Consider the following 23,990-nt stretch of genomic DNA (forward strand, 5'->3'; position numbering starts at 1 on the left):
AAGGATATAGGATAGATATAAAAAGGCAGTGCAATCTCTCCTTTAGTTTTACTCCAGATCTCAACATGCCCTATACAGGATTTAGGTCATATAGAAATCCCTTTGTAGTATTGTATGTCAGTTCTTTCATGTTTCAGATGAAATTGTAAACATCGTAAGTGTGACCAGAGAGTGTACCTTCATTATAAACTTGGACTGACTTCTCTTTCCATCTGTTGCATGTGTTTCTCAATCTGAAAAAGATTACAATACTAAAGGTGATATATTCAGATTCATTTCAGTGCATAGAATTTGAATTAAAAATCAGTTTCTAGTCTGTATCACTTCTTTTCCCTCCCATTCAGTTCTGCTCTTTTTCTGCATTAAGCTATTACATCCATATATTGTATATCAAAATATGTACAACAATGTATTTTCACTTTGAAGTTGTCATGGATGAGTAAATTCTTGAGAAGTATTTTTAATAAAAAAATTGGAATGGAAATTAATAAATTTATTTATTAATGAGATTTATATGCTGCTCTATCTCCAGCCGGACTCAGGGCGGCTCACAACAGTTAAGAAACATCTAATAAAAAGTTAAAAAATTGAATCCAAATCTCATAATTTAACAGTTAAAAGTACAATTAAGACTAACAAGTTAAAATTAAATTAGAATTAAAACCCCATCAGTTCAGGCCGGCCAAACGAAACAGCCATGTTTTCAGGTCTCAGTGGAAAGAGTGGAGGTCGGGGGCCACCTGGAGCTCCAGGGGCAGTTCATTCCAAAGGGTAGGTGCGCCCACAGAGAAAGCCCTCCCCCTGGGGATCGCCAGCCGACACTGTCTGGCCGACGGCACCCTGAGGAGGCCCTCTCTGTGGGAACGCACTGGGTGATGGGAAGCTGTTGCTGGCTGCAGATGGACCCCCAAATATCCCAGGCCTAAGCCATGTAGAGCCTTATAGATAATTACCAGCACCTTGAATCTCACTCGGAGGGCAACCGGCAACCAATGCAAGTCGCATAGGAGAGGTGTAACATGGGAGTGTCAGGATATTCCCATCACAACCCGCGCGGCCGCACTCTGCACCAGCTGAAGTCTCCGAGTGGTTTTCAAGGGCAGCCCCATGTAGAGGGCATTGCAGTAGTCAATATGGGAGGTGACAAACGCCTGAGTAACCATGCGTAGGGCAATCTAGGTCCAAATTATTATATGTATTATACCTCTCCCAATTACATCTTGCAGAGTTGAATGAGGGATGCATTATAGCTATGAGACTTATTACGAATACTTGTTGTAGGAGTTTAGTATCAGTAGTTGGTATTGATATTTAATTCAAAGCATACCCGGTGTTGGAAAAATAGATAAAATAAAATATCGATTTTTGTTGCTGCTATACATTAAATAGTATTCAAAGTTCATTGAAGCAGTAAATATAAAAAAGATGTAAATACTCTAGCCACACCTGTTTGCTGAAGTAATAAATATATTTTTGTCAACCAGAAGGATTAGAAAAAAATGTTACCCCGGAATGGTATATTTAGATTATCTTTTTAAGGGAAAAATGAGAGCATGCTAAAGATACAAGAATGTTGAGAATGCTTCCCACTATTAAAAATAGCATCAATAAAAGCATTTCCTCACTAAATATGACTAAGAGAAAGATACAGAACCAACTGAAATCTATAACTGGATGAAATTGTTCAATAAATAAGATGCTGCTGAAACAAACATTTAGCTGTTGTATAAGTGCTAGGGTAAATATTATTTAGTACAGCCTTTCCCAACCTATGTCTCTCTAAAGATGTTGAAACTCAGTCCCAATATTTTCAGCTAGTGCATTTGATTTCTCTGCTGGTTGGGAAATCTTAGACCTTGTTTTGCAGTTCATCTAAGGGAAGAATGACCTATACATATTTATTCCATTTGAAAAAAAAAAGTAAGGTTCTGGAAACTGGTAAATGGCAGCAGTCAACATATAGCAGCAAAAATTCTGTTCATGTGGAAATCTGACTATAGTTTCTGCCCCATAATCTGCACAATACTTTACACTTTTGTAATGTATTCCATAGTGTACTGCTTTGTGCAGGGGCAGATCTGAGGTTAATGACACTCTTAGCAAAATAGAGTTTTCCATTCATGAGTTCTGTCAGGTTTATTTGAAAGTAGTTGGGTAGATCTCTCTGAAAACTACCAACTATTTGGACTAGTCACATTTTAATTTCTGAATGCCAGGAAAAAGTTCTATTCAAGACATTTGAGTCATGTCAACAGATGTAATGGTATGAAGGAATGTCTTTGGGAGACAGGGCAAAGAAATGCAACCAAGAGAATGCTCAGATAAAAGGCAGCTGAGCCTGCAGCAGTAATTTGCGTGGGGCAAGGAGCTCAGAAAGGATTCTCCTTAGTTTCTTGGGCTGTAAAATGGAGGGAAGGGAGGTACTTTCAGTTGTGCAAGAGTCTATTAATGTAACCTTAAAATAAAATAGAATTAGCTGATTTGGTTGTGTTATCTGTCTGGTCTATCTCATAAGGCTGACTCTCTAAAACACTGTATTGCTTCTGAAGCGGCAGATTGGGCAAGGATCATGATGGGTCTGGCAATTGTCCAAGAATGCTCAATGTTGAAGCCATTTGAAGACATGTTACCCTACCCACTTTCTAGTGTGCAACAATCCAAAGATGTGTGCTATATTCTTTGGAAGAATATTTATTTTAATATAATATAATTTAAAATATTTATCTCTCTCCTAGACTTCGAGGCAAATAATAAAATGCTTTCCCCCTCTTTCCTTCCCTTCTTTATATGCTAGTATTTTGAACAGGGAACATTAAAAGAACTTGTCTGAAACTCTGTTGATGTTCTATCATTCATTATAGGTGGTACTTAGCTAGATGCAGCAATAGTATGACTCATGAAGTAGCTTCTTATATTCAGTGGAAGAGCCAAGCCATCTCTTAACCTCAGAGAGCTATAAATCTCTCTAAAATGAAAGCCAGCTTATCTGTAGCCACAACTATGTCAAAAACATAAAAGGGAACTTGGTACTTGTGGATTGTATTCACTGTTTTACATAGTTGGTTTAAAATATTAGTCAGAATTAAAGTTGGACGATACTATTATATTTTTGCAAACACTTCCTGAAAAAGGAAACTCTGCAGTAAATTTTCCATGTTGTAAAGATGTTAAAGAATACTATCTAAAACTAATCAAATCCATTTGCCTGCCTTTAACAGAAGCTGGAAAAAGCATATTTTTATATATAACAGTAAGGAAGATAGGGCATAATAACTCCAAGTCCACATAAATTCTGGTGGTTACAAACTTCCACAAATTTTACTGGTTACACTCACCAAGCTTTAGTTTAACTTAAATCTAAAGAACCCATTGACTGGACAGTTTGAATGCAGGCAACAGCATCCCAGATACTGACAGAAGCAGAAAGAAACTGATGCCTAGAATGGGAGATTCAAATAATATGGCCCCATTATTTTCCCTGTGGGTTAGGCAGCCAAGCCGGGGTTTTACAGCAAACCCTGTATCCCCAAATTATCCTATCCCAGTGCTTGTATCATAAAATAGGCAGAAATTTTTTATCCTGCTGTAAAATGAATTAAATGATTATGAAACAAAAAGATCAATAGGGTAAGTTCTTCCCTTGGTTCTTCTCTCAAACTTGGCTCCCAGGAACCAATGGATTTCTGCAGTGAGAGCTTCAAACCACACAAACCACTAAGATTGTATTGATACTTTCCACCTTCCTCATATAACAGCTACAAATTTGTTCCGCCTTCTAACACCATAGTGAGGTGCCAATGCTTCAAATCTCAGCAAAGCACACATGAAGTTCAAAGAAAGCAATCTCTCTCAGTAGAAAAATGACAGTCCAAATTAAATCCAGATGAGTATAACAAGAAGTATCTTTAGCTGTCTCAGTCTGAAAAAGCTGCTCAAGATACTTGACACAGGATAGCTATGCAAGAATTGTTACTGCATGGTAGGATAAAACCACATAAAACAATTCATTCTTGCCTATCAATGTGAGAGTAAAAAGCTCTTTCTTCTCTCCACAGAATTTAAATCCAGTTCTTTTCACCTTTTTCATGAATTAGCAGACATCTAACTTCACATTTTTCATCCTTGGACCCAGATGACAGTTAATAATTGAAATAATCAATAATCCTGCTGACAATTATAGGACTGATGCTTTGGAAAGTGAGGTTTAGCAGCAACCATAATATAAAATGATCTCCATTCCCATAGTATAAATATAGCTGGGTGACATTTGCTCTAGTTTTAAAATCCCTTTTAAATAGCCTTTTTAAAATGAACATTGTTTTAAAACTTGCATTTTAAATATTTTCTTAAAGGATAGGTAGCTTTGTTATTTAAGCGTTGTTGTTATTAGTACTAAAGCACTCTAGATTCTTTTTTCAAGATAAAAAGTGGCATAAAATAATAATATAATCAGGGGTGGGCTTCATAAATTTTAGCAAGGGGTTCTCTGCCCAGTTGCTGGGTGGGCATGGCCATGGTGGGCATGGCTTAGTCGGCCTCCTGCACCACAGCGGTGGTGGCAGGGGCATTTCTGCCCTCCCTGGGCTCTGGAGGTTTTCATGAAGCCTCCAGGAGGGTGAAAACAGCCTACCCAGGCTCCAGAGTCTCTCTGGACTTTTCTAATCCTTCTGGTTCCCAAACTTCCAGTAGGCTCATTTTTCGCCCTCCCTGAGCCTCTGCGCATGCCATGCACTTACCTGTATCCAAAACAGGCCACCTGGGGATTCCTGTGAGAGGCGGGGTGGGGTAGATGAGGCCAGCCAGGAGTGGGATTTTGGGGTTCTCCAAACTAGACAGAATCTTAGCTAGAGGTTCTCCCCAACCCCTACAAACCCCCAGCAGCCCACCCCTGAATATAATGTTTACTATATAGTGATTACTAGGTAAGCCTCGACTTGACTCTAATAGAACCCAGAACTTCTACTAATGGTCATAAATTGAGGCACTCACATGATTGGAGCCAATTTTATGACTTTTTTGCAGCAGTCACTGAACAAATCAATGTATTCTTATGGGTGTTCTTTTCCTGGAGATTGGGCAAAAGGCTGAAAACTAGCAAAGAAAGTCATAAAAAGCAGTCAGGACATCTCTAAACCATGGCTGTCAAACTCATGGACCATGGACCGGGAACTGACCAATCACACATTGGCCATGACCACGCCCGGTTTAGCAAAGGGGAAAAGTCTGGATGGGAGTCAACAGGCTCAGACTTAACCCAGACAAGACCAAGTGGCTGTGGGTATTGCCTCCCAAGGACCATGTCAATTGTCCATCCTTAGCCCTGGGGGGGAAGAAGCTGTCCCCCTCAGAACGGGCTTGCAATTTGGGTGTCCTCCTTGACACACAGCTGAGATTAGAGCAACACCTAGCAGCTGTGGCTAAGCAGCTGACCTTTGTACAGGTTCGCCTTGTACACCAATTGTGACCCTACCTGGATCGGGAGGCTCTTCTCACAGTCACTCATGCCCTTGTCACCTCACAGTTGGATTATTGCAACGCTCTACATGGGGCTACCCCTGAAAAGTGTTTGGAGACTACAGTTGGTCCAGAGTTGGCCTCCTCCGGGTCCTGTTAGCTAAACAAAGTCAGCTGGCGGGTCCGCAGGGCTGTGGCTGCCCCGGCTCTCTGGAATCAGCTACCTCCTGAGGCCTGGACTGCTCCCACCCTACTGGCCTTCCAGAAAATGGTGAAAACCTGGCTTTTCCGGCAGGCTTGGGGCCGTTGATTTCGCCGCTGCGATCTTGTGAGATTCGGCCATGAGCGGTGTGTATGGGTTTTTTTAAAGTCTCTTATTGTATATTGTTCATATTGTCTTTGTTGTAAACTGCTCAGAGTCCTCGGAGAGTTGGGCAGCATAGAAATACGAATAATAAATAAATAAATAAACAAATAAATAAATAAATAAGTTGCGATACCTCATGTGACACTGCCGTGACAACCTGAGTTTGACATCCCTGTTCTAAGCTGTTGCATAACTCACTGAAACTGCTACTAAGGACTAAATTAGTAAAAGAAATCTCTAGACTGTTTGAGTTGATTTTGCTAAACAGAATAAAGGCTATTATTTTCTACTCTATTTTAAGCACTGGTATGTTTTAGAAATATTAATATGTTTAATTTTATGAAAACAAAAAGGTTTTATTCAAGCAAAAATAGCTGTATTTTTTAGAATAAAATAATATTATATGAACTTGTGCTCCATTGCTTCATTGTCATTTGATATTTCTAAAGCTGTACACTGTTGCACAACAACATAATTTATAGATCTTCAGGAGTCAGTCAGACTTGTCAATTTGGCTAACAAAATAAATGAATGAGAAGATTTCATTTTCATTTCAAAGATGCTTTGCTGAGGATTCCTAGCTAAATTTTTGTTATGCAGAATTTGTTTTATGTTATGCAGAATGTTGTAATGTAATTGGCAGTAGTTATTGGTTCACAAATATTAAATATTTGAGTATGGGGTGACATATGAATTTTTTGTCTAATGCATATACATAAAAGTACAAGCACAATATAAACATGCAATCTAATGCATGCACCAGAATCCCTCAGTTTTTTGGTTTTTAGTTTGTCTTGTACTATATCTCAATTCCCAGTAAGAAAAGCAATGAACATTTGATGGGAAAGATCAGAGTCCATTGTTTCTGAAAGATGGAAGTTGGGGAAGAATATAATATATGCCTTAAATGACATTTCCTTCTGAGTAACCCTGCAGAGCATTGCATAAAAGTTCTTATTTTGCACCTGGAAATTTCTGTATTGATGCTATATTATTGGCAGGGCTTCTTCTTCTTCTTCTTTTTTTTTTTTGCTTTTTCTTATTTGGATTTTAGATCAACAATATTGATCGTCAGTGAAGTAGTCCATTATATGGAACCAAAAGGATTACAATCATAGACTGTTTCTAATCTCTGGAAGGTTTAAATTCACCATCTTGATAAACTCATCTTGAGACACACACTCTTGCTTTAATAATTATGGTCTGCAATTTGGAAATTATTACAATAGATTAAAAACCGCTTCTGTCTTTATCACCAGCAATGTATTTGTTAAATATTTTCTTAGTTCTGCTTTTCTATAAGATAGTATCTTTGGTTGGAGGAAGCTAGTCATTTTGATAGTAGGAAGAACAAAAATAAGTATCAGCAATGATGGAAATCTTAGAAGATCTCCCTTTGTTAATTATTGAGAAGTTTACCTACAAAATTGAAAAAGGACTTTATATTTTATCTTTTGGAATCCAATGCTGGCTTGGATTGGCAATGCTAATTTTTAGAATCACTGCTTCTAGTATCCTTAGAGACTAAGGATTATCTGCATAATTGATTCATCAGATTCATCAGAATTAATTATGCAGATAACTTTACTCAGTTTTTTTTTTTTTACAAACTCCTCTTTAAAAGCCAAGAATAACATCACAATATTTTTCTTTCTTCTACCTCCTCCCCACTCATTGAACTCTTTCATTACAATGGAGATGGTATTTCCTGGCATTGAAAATTCTGAAAAGTAATTTAAACATGAATAGTTAAAAAATTCAAAACTTTCAAAATTATTTCAGAATGATTGATTTCACTCCTACAAATCATTGCAAAAGTAATTTTATTCATTTCATTATGAATTATGTTCTGTGTACCTTTATTAGTTGGTCTGTTAGCGATTCCCTGTTAGGAATCCCTAACCATTAGAAGAATAATTTCATTTTTAGTTTATAGTAACATATCAAAGAAAAACAGAAGTATAGAAATGCAAATAAAAGGAAAAAGACAAAAGACAAAGAGGAGTGCTGTGAGGCAATGATGGTTTTATTACTCAGTATTAATTACCATATGTTCAATTTATAATTAATTATGTTTGGAAGAAGGATAAGTAATGTCTACCAGAGAATGGTGATCAAAGTTACTTTTAGTAATGCCAAGATTAGTGTTAATAGACATTTTTAAGACAAGCCAATAGAATTTCTGTTCACAAGTGAATTGTTCATTTAGTCTATTAATTGAAAATCATACAGCATTGACTTCCAATCCTTCATTTCATTTAATGGTTTCCTTTTGTAAAATATTAACACAATGAATTCACTCACAACCTTGAATATTCAAGGATTTAAACATACAGACATACAGACATCGGAAAAAAAACAAAGATCTTTGTGTATGTTTTTCTTGTTTGAATTAAAAAATCACTACTTAACATATTGCAGTGATGGCTAACCTTTCACGCGCATGCAAACCCGCCAATGCAATGCGTGTGCACCCCCCCTGCATGAGTGGCTGGCTGGCAGGAGGCACGCACACATGCATATCAGAGCTGAACTGGGACGATGGCTCGCATGCCATCTCTGGCATGTGTGCCATAGGTTTGCCGTCAAGGACATATTACTTATATCTGTCCAAAATATGCTAATATATTTATTAGTTTTATACTCTGGATTTTTTATGTCATATACACATGGTTGCATATGCAAAATTCATTAATGTCCCTAATCACCATTCAGATAACCTTCAATAAAATTTCTGTGTCACCTTTCTTCAAATTATGTATTGGTCTTTTAAATGTGAAATTTTTACATACAATGATTTAAATAGATATTTTTTACTCAAAGATTGGAAGCATTCTGAACTCTCAACGAATGCTAATGCATAAAATCATCAATAAGCCTTGCATGTGTGCTGGTATAGCAATAGATCTAATATACAGATTTATTGATAATGTTTCTCTTAATGGCATTAGGCTCTTATAATAACAGTGTAATTTATAAAATTTTTATTTGCATGGGAAAAACTCTTTGTGTTCAATTTTAGCAGCAAACAGCCATATTTTAGTTTCAGATAGTCACTTTAAATAGAGCGCCTGTAGAGATTCTCATATATCGATGCAGATATTTTATTCACATTATTGATGCTTTTTATTCTTTAGAATTTCAAGTAAAGGTTCTTAAATTTGGACTTTTTTTCTGAATAGTTACCCAGAAGATTATACTTTTATTGTTACATTAGCTATAGCATTGCAAAATAAGTATTTCTTGCCATATTTACATTGCTGACATTTGCATTATGAATTTTATAGGTTTAACTTAACCAAAAAGTTCAAGCTTAATTTTAGTTTGCACTAAAAGAAATATAAATTTCAACATTTGTTTGTTTGTTTATTAGATTTCTGTGGCTGTCCACCCTAATCAACTCTGGTGGTTCATAAGATTTTCTTCCATGCAATCTTATTCTAGAACCTTAATAAAAAGCCAAGTCTTAACAGCCAAGTCAATTTGAACAACTAGAAGGCGGGCCTGTTGAATCACCAGTGGCAAGGTGTTTCACAAGGTAGGGGGGAACCTCAAAAAGCCCAATTTCCAAGAATCCACAACATTGCAAAATTTTAGGTACCTGATCTAGTAGGATGGGAGATGTGTTTAGGGAAAGGTGGTCCTGCAAGTACCCAGGTCTTGCCATGTATGGCTTTAAAGGTGATAACCAGCATCATGAATTGTGTCTGGAAGAAAACTGAAAGCCAGTGCATCTCACAATAAAGATGAAACATTTATAAATGTCTGTGTACAGCTGCATTCTGGACCATTTATAACTTTTAGTGGTCTTTGAATGCAGCCCTATGTAAAGTCCTAATAGAGGCTCATACCTGTGTTTAGTTGCTTTCGATGCTTTGTCTTCCTTCAGCAACATTCTAGGCATCTCTTGCATTGCTTCATCTCATAAGCTACTCATTAAATCAAAACTTTCTATGAGATCCATGTGCATAGAGAGTCCACATAGGCACAATTCAGTCCAGAACTCCAGTTGCCTTCTCATTTCAAGCAGCAATGAGGCATCTGCTGAACTACCTGCCAGGACTTAAGGAAAAACTCTTAAGTTCCCTTTGAAACTTCATAGTGTTCATTGAAGACCTGGGACAAGCCATTTCAAAAAGTTCCTAAAAAGACAAATCTATCTTTAACATACAGTATTTTTTCAGAAATAAATATCTAATTTCTGAATTTAGAACTTGAACTTGTTAGTGTTGATTTAACAGAATCATTTGAAAGAAAAAATTAAATAGAAATTCAAAAGTATACAATACATTTTTTATTCTGCTTATTCCAATTCCTAATATGAAAGGCAATATTACTAAGCAACATTGTAATTAGTCAAACTTTACCCGATAATATATTAGCCTCATAATTTGTTAGATGGTTATTATTGATTTCAGAGAGCTATTCCAATTTTGATTGAAACAGTATTGAGGCATGAAGGCTGACTAAAATATAATGGAACTTATATATGCAACCACAAACTTTAAGTTATTTTCATCCATTTTAAAGTAAAATGTGTTTGGGACTATTAAGTTTTGAATTCAAAGAATAGTTGTGAGTTGCCAAAGCAAAACGAAGGTAATTAAAGCAAATGACAATTTGTGGTAAAATTGCAAATAATACATTAACAATTTTTTTAAAAGCTGAGTGGGAATAAAAAGGGGGAAAAAAGACAAATAGAATGTATTGACCAATGATTTATTAAATCTTCTAATGACATTCCCACATCGTGTGTTCAGATGATCCATCAACTGTACATTATTTCAGTGATGTTTCTTAAATGAAGCTGATGGAATACAATAGTATTGGAAATGATAGTGGAAACTAAGCAACAATTATTTGCTTTAGATCAAAGAATAAGTTCATGTTTAAACTAAGAATTATGTGTGAGGACTAGTAAGCCAGTTCTTGTATTATTATGTGCTTGTCACAATAAATTCTAAATATAGTTTATTAGCAGAGAAGTCAAAGTTATGAATGCCTTTCACTTGGTATGGTTTTCTGATTCTAATATCTGCTACTCCCCATCTTCAACAAGATAATGGAAGAAAGGAGTCCTCAACAGAAAGATAAAGGTCAGTGAACTGTCAGTTCCATTCATCTCAAAAAGAAGATAGCACAAATTGAAACTGGAGCTAATTTTAAAAAAAATATGACTGAAGGCTTGCATTTCTTAGGCTCTTTTGTCAGCTGCCTGAACTGAGTGATTATTTTCCAAGCCCGATTTCCACATACTAGTTTCAAAAGATTTATTGAGATGAAAAGAATAGGTATAAAAGAATTTCAGCAAATCCACTATTTTCAGGTGAGATTTATTACATTTATGTACATTAACATTAAGCCATTAGACCAGAAACAGAAGATTGTGACTTTTAGTCCTGTCTTTAGGTATGAAGCCAGCTTGGGATCTTCAGTCCTAGGAAAAAGGCAATGGCAAACCACTTCCAAAAAACTTTGCCAAGATAACTTCAGGGTAGACAAGTGTCAGGAGTCAGAAAATCACTTGAAGACACAATAAAATACATTAAGACGAGAGACTCTTTTTTTCAAAATCTATCTTTGGTGAATGACAGGTCTATGTCAACAGAGGTGTTTAAAAGCCAATGTTTACAAATCATTCTCTTAACTTCTATAATATTTTAGGCTGCATTCCAGTTTGAATACTTTACTAATATCTTGGAAAAAAATTATTTTGATATTTAACTAATGTATCAAAGAAATAGCCAGTTTAGAAAATCTTTGTTGTTGCATCAAAACAACAAGGATGCCCTGAACTAGATTGAGAGTTTTAAAAAATATTTCTTCAGGTAAATAAAAATATAATTTTCATATTGATGGCATTGCAGCTTTTAATTTACTCTAAAATACTAGGTTTGTTCTTAATTATTTTAAGTAAATACCATTTAATATGAAAACGACTTCCTTTGATCTTTCAGGCAGTAGGACTATTTTGAATTCAGTCTTTGTACCGGTAGCTCAGGAAAACTAGTCTATTTTTTTAAAAAATAAAAGCAACATTAAAATATAGACCAATGTGTTTATTTTAAAATGTTAGCTATCATATTATTTACATTTTGTAGGTCTTAAAAAAATAAACTGGGGAGAGGTGTTTTGCCCCCTATCTGATAGATGATAGTAGTCCTTTAGACACTGTGTTGATACTATATGAAGAACTACTTTGATAAATGTTTGTTTTTTACTGCATTAACTGAGTGTGTTTCTTTTCCGCGTAAATATAGCTGTCTAGACTCTTGGCACATTCCCTTAGCTCTTAAAGAAAGAGCCCATGTATTAAAACCAGATTTGGTGCAGGTTTGGAAATGTTTTCTTTTATATGTTGTATTGGAGAAAATATTTCTAGGTTTTCATTTTGCAAAGTTAGTTTTCAATAGCACCATAAAGGAATTCTCAAGTATCTTTCCCTTCTTTGATTTCAATTTCTATATTCAATTTTCCTAGAAGATCCAGTTGTGGAGCCATATATAAACAAAGTTGTATTTTCAGTTCATTTTTATTGTTTTATTTTCCAACAAATATTAATAATTATTATCAATACAATTAAAGATGTACCAACATAATGAAGAGCAAGTAATAGGAAATATGAAATAAATCAGTTTACCCTCCAAACTTCTAATATCTTCCTACAACAAAAGATTCAGCTGCCAATTAAATTATATATAGAAGACAAAGATTTTTTAAAAAAGGCAGACTTGATGGAGCACTAGGTCTTTTTTTGCCATCAGTTTTCTATATTTGTATAAGGGGTGGGGATGAGAGAAAACTGGAGAAAGGAAGAAATTAAAGTAAATATTAATTGCTGGCAAATTCTGCTTACTGTAGTTGAAAATTTGTTTGCAGTGAATAAATGAGATTTTGGCCGGCCCAAAGATGGTGTTTATAAACTTTTCAAATCTTCCAGAAAAACGTAATAAAATAACTATTAGACTATTCTGTGAGTCTTTATATAAAATATAGTGGTAAATTGTTAGGCAATGATTCAATTATTCCATTACCACAAAGTAGAATATTTTGGCATAAGGTATTTTAAATCTGCCCTCAATCAGGGTAAAATATTAAAGCATAGTAACATGAAAGCTTTGTGATATTTAGGTACAGCAATTTCATTAAAATATTCATTTTCCATTTATGGTTTTTGCCAGTGCATTGGCTTCAAATGATGCAGAAATTAAATAGCATTAGGAAAAAATGCAATGTTTTGTGCTCTTAATTCTTGATTCCAAGAAGTGCCCTGCAGTGTTCCATTTACTCCCAAACTAGTATTGTTGTTCAGTTTATATATGAGGTTATGAGTGTAAGCAGACCATTTAAGACAATTTGTACCAAAGGTTCTCCCTGAAGAGTCTTGTCTGAAATCACAAATATTGTGACAGGGGCTAAATTGCTTAAAAACAAACTTTGATTTTATGTGGAACATTCAGCTTTTAAAACCAGCACAGCAGAAAATTGAATGAGGGCAGTTTTTCAACTAGGGAGAAATTGTTTTGCACAATCACCTTATGCAGGAAATTCTGATTTTGATCAAATTGAAGTCTTCAGAAATGGGTCCTGGAAATTGGATCATAGACCACTTCTAGATGGTCACTATTTGGGCAATTCTTAATTGTGAGATTCACAAATTAGTTTAACAGAGCAACATATATTAAGTAAGCAGTGGAATACCACAAGCTTCCATCTTAGGCCCAGTACTCTTCATAAATGATTTAGATGAGACAATAGAAGGGGAACTCATCAAATTTGTAGATGATACTAAGCTGGCAAGAATAGTCAACACTCCCGAAGACAAGTTCAGAATCCAAAAAGATCTTGACAAACTTGAATAATGGGCCCTATCCAACAACATCAAATTTAATGTGGAGAAAAGCAAGGTTTTACACTTAGGCAGGAAAAATCAAAGGTACACGTATAGATTAGGTGAAACCTGGCTCAAAAACAGTAACTATGAGAGGTACCCTGGAGTCCTAGTGGATGAACACCTAAATGTGAACCAGCAGTGTGTAGCAGTAGCCAAAAAAGCTAATAAAATCCTTGACTGTATAAACAGAGACATAGAATCAAAATCACGTGAAGTATTAATACTTCACGTGATTTTGGCCACACCTGACATGCTGCATCCAGTTTTGGTCAACACATTAGAAAAAAGATTTTGAGACTTTGGAAGAAGTGTAGAGCAGGAAGAAGAGAAGAGCAACTAAGTTGATTAAAGGCCTGGAGACTAAAACATATGAAGAATAGTTGCAGGATTTGAGTTTGGCTAGTCTAGACAAAAGAATGACTAGTCTAGAAAAAAGAAGGACATGATAGCAGTATTCCAGTATCTGAGAGGCTGCCACAAAGATGAGGGGAGTCAATTTATTTTCAAAGCACAAGAGGACAGGACAAGAAACAACTGATGGAAACTAATCAAGGAGATAAGCAACCTGGAATTAAGGAGAAATTTCTTAACAGTGAGGACAACCAGTGGAACAGCCTGCTATCAGAAGTTGTCGGTGTTTCATCACTGGAGATTTTTAAGAAGAGACTTGATAGTCACTTATCTGAAATGGTATTCTGCTTGAGCAGGGGGTTGAACTACAAGATCTCCAAGGTCCCTTCCAGCTCTGTTATGATTGCTTGATCAAGATTTCTTCAATACCTTTAAAAGAACACTTTGCAGAAACAGCTCTTACTTTCCACTTGCTTTTCTTAAATGTCAGACAATGATGAATGATCACCAACTTACTCTTTTGGGAGTTATAGTCAAGGCATGTTTAGTGGAGGACCAGGAGGTCTGGCATAGCTGACTTGCAATTTTGATCTTCTTGGGATCCATAATACTCATTTTGTAGATGTGGAAGTTTAGGCACATCACATTGTCAAAGCTTATCTTCTTCTGGGCTGGACTCAGAAGAATTACATTGATTTGCTTTTAAATTGAGGTTTAATTTTTCAGCTTTTCATTTTTCTTTTTGTTTCTATTGATGGCTAAAGGCTATAATAAAATAGGACAGAACTGAATTAAATTATATTACTGCCTCTGATCATCATGTGATAACTGGCAAGGTAGCTGCCAGTTGATCCTCTTGGTCCCTCTTAGGAATAATTCTTTAATTAGTAGTAGAACTAAAATGTATCAGGTTTGTTGCCTGCTACAAAAACATTTTTTGTTAAATTGAAGCAAAAGAAGACCATGAGAGGGATTGGCATACAGGAGGGGGGTGCGGACCTGACGGGTGTTACAGAGACCTGGTTGGGGCAGGAGGGGGGTCCCCCTCGTTGAACTGTGTTCACCAGGTTTCTGGGCGTTCCATCGGCCGAGGGCTCAGGGTAGGGGCGGTCGGGTGGCAGTTATTATTAAAGAAGATCTGAGTCTGAGGGAGGCCACTGTTCCTCAGACAGCCAGATGTGAGTCCCTCCTTGTGAAGTGAGATCATGGGGTTCACATGGGCCTGCTGACTGTGTATCTGGCTCCCTGCCACGTAGCAGCGGCCCTGCCCTAGCTGCTTGATGTAATAGCCGGGGTGGCGATGGATACCCCCAGACTTATGGTCATGGGGGATTTTAACCTGCCATCTGTCGGCGAGACGTCGGAAGCGGCTCAGGACTTCATGGCTTCCATGACGGCTATGGACCTGACCCAGGTAGTTCATGGCCCGATGCACACAGGGAGACACACTCTGGACTTGATTTTCATCTCAGGTCAGTGGCTGAATGATCTAGATATAGGGGATGTAGTCATCGAACCCTTGTCATGGTCTGATCATTCGCTCCTCCGACTGGACTTCTGTACCATTGCCCCCCACCGCAGGGAGGTGGAACCGGTTAGGTGGTTCTGGGGCGGAACCACCTAACCGGTTCCACCTTCCTGCGGTGGGGGGCAGTGGTACAGAAGTCCAGTCGGACTTCTGGATCCTGATGGATCCTGATGGATTCCAGAGGGAGCTTGGGCCATTTCCTGAGGTTCTGGCTCACGATTCAACTGAGGACCTGGTAACCGCCTGAGATAGGGCAGCCGCTGGAGCCTTGGATCGCATCATGCCTTTGTGGCCTCTGACCCGGTGCTGATCCCGGGTGGCTGCCTGGTTCTCCGAGAAGCTCAGGGAAATGAAGCACCGGAAAAGACACCTAGAAAGCGGTTGGAGGGCCAGCCGATCTGAATCCGACTGGACACTGGTGAGGTCTTATATTAAGACCTACCTAGTGGAGATAAAAGCGCTGAAATCTGAGTATTTTTCTGCTCTTATCGCGTCATCAGATAATTGCCCAGCCACTCTGTTTAGGGTGACCCATTCCCTACTCATCAGGGAGCGAGGGAAGACCCCTTACAGGGGAGAGCTGAGGACTTCGTGCAATATCTGTATGACAAAATTGCTCAGATTCGAGAAGGATTGGACTCTAACTGGGTAGCTTCAGGTGGGGTGACTGAGGCGGGCCTAGAGAATGTCATTTGGGAGGAGTTTGACCCTGTGGCTCCCGAGGACGTGGACAGGATTCTGGGCAGGCTTAGTGTGGCCACATATTTACTGGACCCATGTCCCTCCTGGTTGGTACTGGCCTCCCGGGAGGTTACACAAGGCTGGCTCCAGGGGATTATCAATGCTTCTTTGAGTGAGGGTAACTTCCCCGCCACCTTGAAGGAGGCGGTGGTGAGGCCCCTTCTTAAGAAGCCTTCCCTGGACCTGGCTGTATTAGCAAATTATCGTCCTGTCTCCAACCTTCGCTTTGTGGTGAAGGTTGTTGAGAGTGTGTTGGCACGACAGTTTCCCCGGTACCTGGAGGAAACGGTTTATCTAGATCTGTTCCAGTCGGTGGATGATCTCTGGAGGGCTTGGGACAGGGGTTGTTTCTCTGTCCTGGTCCTATTAGATCTCTCGGCGGCTTTTGATACCATTGACCATGGTATCATGGGGGGTTCGGGATAGGGGGCACTGTGTTGCAGTGGTTCTCTTCCTTCCTCTCCGATCAGTCACAGTTTGTGTTGACAGGGGGACAGAGATCGACCTCGAGGCGCCTTGTGTGTGGGGTGCTGCAAGGGTCGGTTCTCTCGCCCCTTCTGTTCAACATTTATGTGAAGCCGCTGGGTGAGATCATCCGTGGTTTTGGGGTGAAGTGTCATCTGTACGCTGATGATACTCAGCTGTGCATCTCCACCCCGGACCACCCCAATGATGCCCTTGATGTGATGTCCCAGTCCCTGGAGGCTGTGCAGATTTGGATGGGGAGAAACAGGCTCAGATTCAACCCATCCAAGACCGAGTGGCTGTGGCTTCTGGCATCCTGATATAGTCAGTTGGTCCCATCGCTGATTTTGTGGGTGAGTCGTTGCTCCCCAAAGAGAGGGCTCACAATTTGGGTGTCCTCCTGGATACATGGCTGTCTTTGGAAGAGCATATGATGGCTGTGGCCAGGGGAGCTTTTTATCAGATTCGCCTGATCCACCAGTTGCGTCCCTTTCTGGATTGGGATGCCTTACGCACAGTCACTCATGCCCTCGTCACATCCCGCTTGGACTACTGTAATGCTCTTTACATGGGGCTCCCCTTGAGGAGCACCGGGAGGCTCCAACTGATCCAGAATGCGGCCGCACGGGTGGTGATGGGGTGACTCGGTGTTCCCATGTAACACCTCTCCTGCGCGAGTTGCACTGGCTCCCAGTGGTCTTCCAGGTGCACTTCAAGTTATTGGTTACCATCTTTAGAGTGCTCCATGGCTTAGGACCCAGGTATTTACAAGACCGCCTTCTGCCGCCAGTAGCCTCCCACCGAACAGTACTCTCCCACAGAGAGGGGCTCCTCAGGGTGCCGTCAGCCAAACAATGTTGGCTGGTGGCCCCCAGGGGGAGAGCCTTCTCTGTGGGGGCACCTACCCTCTGGAACGAGTTGCCCCCGGAGATACGGCAGATCCCGGATCTGCGCACTTTCTGCTATGCCTTAAAGACATTTCTGTTTCATCAAGCCGGGCTGACCTGACCTAACTTTTTAAATTGTTTTAATTTTAAATTGTTAAATTATGGGTTTTAATATAGGAGTGTTTTAACTATGGGCCAAATTAAATAAATTAATTTTAACAATTTTAATATTGTTTTAAATTTTGTATTTTCTGTATTTTATCTGCTGCCTTTTCACCACCCTGAGTCCTTCGGGAAGGACTGTGAAATTGTAACATTAAGTATTCTCAGTAGTACCAGAAGGGCTATCAAATCTGCAAAACATTTGAAAGATTATTAAGTGCTTTAATCTTTAATCTGATAAATTCTAAAACTTGTCCAATTTAATATGGCATTTAAGAATGAACTGAACTTCAAAGCAGTTTAAACTGTTGACTTAAAATGTATTTATTTTATATCTTTAGAACTTTGAGGCATAGAAGAGAATTAAAATTTCCCCAAATTATCCAGCTAATAAATCAACAAATCAATAATCAATTGTAGCAGGTCATAAATCCTATAGCTATTCTGCATTCATTTCATTGGTGGGATGGGGCAATTTGATTCACTGAGCATTTAGTTTTATACTTCAGCAACTTTTCCATGTCTCATTCCTTTGGTTCTATCTCATATTATCTGTCTTGTATCTTTCTAGTTATGTAGAACATTTCCTCAGTAGTGATTGACAGTGTCTTTTAATATCACTCAGCTATGTCTGTAATGAGGAAAGATTTTTATATCAGTGCACCAATGTTTAAGTAACATTAGAAAGTTCTTCAAATCACTACAGCAGTGGAGAAATGGCTCTAATTTCTTTCATAAGTATGACTGGTTTTTAAGTAGTGGAAGGCCACTAGATTTTTAAAAATTGTATCTTTCACAAAATGAATATCATATCTACAAAATGATATATTTGTATATATTTTAAAGTTATTGTCAGGTAGGGTACTAAGTATAACATAAGCAGGCTTTGGGTTTGAGGTCAAGAAGCTAGAAGGCACAAGGCACAAGATACTCTTGTCCTAAAAGTATCCTGCTTCCTGTCTTTTATCATCTCTCTGCCCAGCATTACCAAAATGCTAGTGCCTACCCCGTGACCTTAAGTCCATATTATCAACTCTTATACACAATTGAAATAAGCAAAGAATTATCAACTTCTTTGTAGTTTTGATGACACCATATGAAGAAGATAAGATGGCTCCTATCCTAAGTATAGACTTTGCAGATGATGCAGATGTTCTTGAGGATTTGGTTGAACTTTAAGCTTTTTTAACCTTTTGGAATGAGAAAGTGGTTATGGGCCTAGACTGAATTAAAGCTCTGTCTCTGCACAGAGAATCCAGAGAATCCCTTGGTTTTCAAAGGTAGGGTTGCCAGGTGTCCACTATTTGAGTGGACAGTCCACTTTTTTCACATTATGTTCACTATTTTTTTTCACAAAATAGTGGACATTTTTTTTATTCAAAAGCTTTATGATGAAATGGTACATAATCTAAAGCTGTACAGTCTAAGAGAATAAGGATAGGAGAATCGCGTTTTGTCTTTTTTTTCATAAGTTAGAATGAGACAAAGATCGAATGCTCATTGCAATAATCACATTTTACACAACAGCGCAAAAAATGCATTAAAGCATTTTATCTTTTGATATCGAAAATGTAGTGCTGAAGTTTTTTGCCGAATTTTCGAATTCTGCGAAGAAACGAGAAGAGTTGAAATCATTTTTTGAGTTTTGCGAGTCAGAATTCCATGAAGTTTTGTGCCATGTTCCAACACGTTGGTTAAGTTTGTTTAAAGTGGTCGAAAGACTTTTTTTAAACTGGATACCTCTAAAATCGTATTTTATTTCTCTTGGATCTGATGAGTGCCATAAGGTTATCTGGAACCTTATTTCGGATCAGGAAAATGAACTTGCAAAAGACGATGAACCAACAATTTCAGAATTGTATTTATATTTCACGCACTTCTTCATGTCAATAATGCAAGACACCCTACTGAAGCTGGAAAGCAAGAAAATTCTTGCATGTGATCTTCACATTATCATGTGTAAGCTGCGTGATTCTTTGCAAAAAAAAATACGATGAGCAGTTTTTTGGAATGAAAGTTTTATTTGCCTTACGTAAAAAACATTTGCCTGAGAATGCCGTGCAAAAGTTCAAGAAAGAAGCCATCAACGTGTATCAAAGAGCCATTGCGTACCTAGAAAAGTGGTATAATTTCACCGATTCAGTATATGAGATGCTAAGTTGTTTCAATCTAATTGATCGCAATAATCCTCCAACTTTAGAAGAAATGACGAACATCTGGTTATTATCACCACGGCGAGAAGAACTTCCACCCAACCCTCTCTTCGATGAAATTTCTGCCTTAGAAGAAGTTTATGTTCATCTGCAGGGCGATTCATCCCTTGATAAGTGGACGTACTTTTTCAAGAAAGAGCCAGCTCCGAGTTTACTGAAACTGTTCCAGTATTGTGCATCAATTCCGGTATCAGATGCAAACGTTGAACGAATTTTCAGCATCATGGGAAATTTGTGGACTGACGAACGTAACCAACTGCTTGTATCAGTTCGAAGTGAACTTTGTATATTTTTTAATATTTCTCAACGTTATACTGAAATTAAAGAATTATTCCTTAAACACAAGGAATTGAACAAAGCTGCGCAGTCAAATAAAAAATACACACGACAGCAAAGTAAAATGTAATTTAATATTTTACATATTATTATAATAAATTTGATGTTTTGAATTTTAAGTAAAGTTTTGAAGTGATTATTTTAATACGTGTTAAAATGTTTGTAAGAAAATATATAATTTAATTGTAATTTTTTTTTTTATTTTTTTACTACTTAACCCCCCCCCCCCGCTTGTCCGCTATTTTTTGGAAGCAGACCTGGCAACCCTATCAAAGAAACCATCCATCCTGGTCTCCTTTGATCTTGGTCTTCAATACTACTAGTCATGGTATTCTTCTGGACGGATCAGAGTGTTAGGAGCGAGAGGCATGGTGTTACAATAGTTTCCCTCCTTTTTCCAAGTCATTTCCAATTAGTATTGATGAGTGACGACATCAAGGCTTAGGTCCCTGCCCCATGGGGTATCTTGACTTTCAGATGTCTTCCTGCCATTGTTTAAGATCTTCATGAAGCTGCTGGATGAGATCACCTATTCTTCTAGAGCTCAGGAGCAACTTTATGATGATATACAAGTTATACAACTCAGCTCTAGCAGAACTGAATGGGTGAGCATTTGGGGGCCACCTGGATCCAGGGAATTTCCTGATTTGGTTCATGTTAGTATAGTATTACTCCATACAGGGTTCAATTTGGAAGGTCTCTTGCTTGAACAGCAAGTGGCAGTCATGGTTGACTATGCAAAGCTATTTTATGTGCCAATTTTGTTCATTTCTGGATCAGGAAGTCTTACTTACAGTCTGCCACACATTTGTCAACTTCCATCTAGATTACTGCAATGTAGTATACATGAGAGTGTCTCTGAAGACTACTTGGAAGCTACAGCTGGTCCAAAATACAGCAATACGAATAATTCTAAGCATGCCTCAATATGCTTATGTAATACCTTTACTACGTGAGTTATATTGGTTACCAGTAAGTATCTGGGTCAATTCAAGATGGCCTATAAAGCCAATCTTAGCCAGGGATGGGCAATTTGCAAGATTGCCTGCCCATTCCAATAAGATAAGACAAAGAGAACATGTCCAACACTTAATTAATAGATCCCAGGAGAAGCACTTTTTCTTTTGCTGCACCTACTCTATGGAACAGCATTACCTCTGAAATTTAGATGGTCTTGATCCTGCCCGCCTTTTGGATGACTCTAAAGATGCAGCTTCCTCCAAAATAATGGGTTTTGTGACAGCTTGTCCTGATGGTTGCCCTTGGATGGTTGGATGAAATTGCATCAAAAATAATATGTTTTATTATTTGCAATGGTTGTGGTTGTTTGTTATATGTCATTTTACTTACCTACATACTCTGATTTGTATGTAAATTGGGTAGCTATGATTAAAATAAATAACATTACCAATTTAAAACAAACCTCAAATGTTACCAGAGTAGTAACTGAATTTGCTTACAGACTCTATGGCGAATTTGAAGAGATCTCTTTCAGGCAAAGTTTAAAAATAAGTTTATTTACAAAATCACATTTCATTACACACGCACACACGCACACTTTGCTCTGTTGATGTGTTTTCACTGAAGCAGTCAGTCTCCCACAATTTAGGACATACCACAGTATTCAAGCTTGTATGGAAACTTTCATTGTTGTTTATGTGAGTGTTCAAAATCCAGTTTTCTCGTACGTAGGTGGCTTGGTGATTTGTCAGCATGCCATTCTGGATCAGCCCTTTATGAATTGTTTTTAAGCACCAAAATGGACAATGAAAGCTTTTATAGCAGCTGCCTAATTAGCAGTAATCATTCTTGTTAACTTTGCTAAAGAACTGGACTATGTGATGAATGTAAACTATTCATTTTGGGGGTTTTTTCCTCCCATACCCATTTGCAGCAAGCAAGTTCATCTTGTAAAATAGCCTTTAACTGCTTTGCTATTTCATGTTCATTTTGCAGATTGAGAATGTTGATGTCTGCCTTAGCTTTCTGGCAGCCAGAGGAGTAAATGTCCAAGGTCTTTCTGCTGAAGGTAAGAGAACCACATATAAACCAAGAAAGTAAAATATCTCTCTGAAAAGTTCATGAACTCTATTTTCAACTTGCCATCTGGAAAAAAATCTTTATTATGAATTACCTACTTTATTTTCTTGGAATCAGTTGTTTCTTTATAAGAAAATAAATATTTCATTTGGAAGTCAAATGAAATACTCAAATTATTGATTTATTCCTAGGTATATTTTGTGCATTTAATCTCTTACCTATATTTCTAAACAGATATATGGTGTAATTTCCAAGTATATTGCTGAACATAGCAGGAATATGATACAGTATTGCATTGTGTAAATCACTGAAATTTAGCATGGTCAATAAGCCTATAAATTCACAAGAAATCTCATTTTAAAGTAACAGATCTAATGATTTATTACCTTCGGCGGTTCTGTTAACAATTATGTGCATTCATGTCACACTGTAATCAAATGGTTTAAAACTTTTGTCGGTTTGTTTAAATTTGTTACTCTTTGCATCACATATTATATTATCCCGGGGCAAATTAAATTTTTTTTAAAAAAATCCTGTTTTTTTAGCTTCACCATTAATATTTAGTTGAAGTGATGTCAGAAACTATTTTATTAGAATGCACAATTACTATTTTTGAATTTCTGTTTTATATGAAATTAATTATGCTATTGTCAAAGTTTTCAGACTCATTCAAATGTTATTGTTCATTTCTTGAGAAACCTGAAATAAATTATTTCTTGATAAAGAAAGAAGTAACATAAAATATTCTATTTTTTTTGTAAGAATGATACAGTGTCAGTTTTCATTTTCTTTTAGAATATGTATTTTTTTATTATTAAATTTCTACACTGCCCATCTCACCTAAGTGATTATTGATAGTCCTAGTCAGAACATTCAGTATAGCTTTTTGTGATTCTGAAAGAGGATGTATTCTCAAAAACAGTTCTTAAAAGAGATTTTCACATTTATTTTTATTGTTATCATGTAGATAAGTTTCAATTACCTTAAGTCCATTGATCAGGGAAGCCTGAATGGCAAAAACAGGCCAGTTAGAAATCAGTTGGAAATATTTTGATATATTATTCAAATATTTTACAAAATTTAAAAATGGTTGATTATGTATTTCCGTCTTTCAGATGCACAATATCAGTATACATTTCCTTTTAAATGTATATCATATTAATATCAATATCAAAAACATTTCTTATTATCAAGAAAGTAGTAACAATTTTATATATTTAATGTTTTTTAATTTCAGTTAAAGATGAATAAGCTTGTATTATTTTTATAACCACATCTGTCAGACGACTTTTTATCAGAGAATTTTAAAAAAAAGTCTAGATTCAGGAACTAGAAAAAAATGCCCTACAGATTTTTATTCTATCTTCTTTTGATCATAAAGAAGGTATGATTAAGCATAAGAAACATTTTAACTTATTTTTATTTTTTTTCTGAGAAATTAAGATGAAATTCTCAAATATGTCAGCTGGTATAATTTCAGAGGAACCAACAATACTTTTTTGATGTAAAAACCAGAGCTGAATAAATAGAAGGAAAAATAATTATTATACCG

At 37.2% G+C, this 23,990-nt stretch overlaps 1 protein-coding gene across 2 annotated transcripts in view; it reads left to right on the plus strand.

Annotated features, from left to right (window-relative positions):
- NAV3 (neuron navigator 3) overlaps positions 1-23,990 on the plus strand; it is a 227,241-nt gene that overhangs the window by 51,578 nt on the left and 151,673 nt on the right. For both annotated transcript variants that reach the window (XM_070947671.1, XM_070947672.1), the window contains exon 4: positions 22,355-22,427. In XM_070947671.1, the coding sequence (XP_070803772.1) occupies positions 22,355-22,427 (73 nt within the window). The remainder of the gene's footprint in view (positions 1-22,354; positions 22,428-23,990) is intronic.

The sequence above is a fragment of the Pituophis catenifer genome, unplaced genomic scaffold (genome assembly GCF_029215685.1).
Source record: "Pituophis catenifer annectens isolate HBS135680 unplaced genomic scaffold, rPitCat1.0.hap2 SCAF_7, whole genome shotgun sequence".
NCBI classification, from domain to species: Eukaryota; Metazoa; Chordata; class Lepidosauria; order Squamata; family Colubridae; genus Pituophis; species Pituophis catenifer.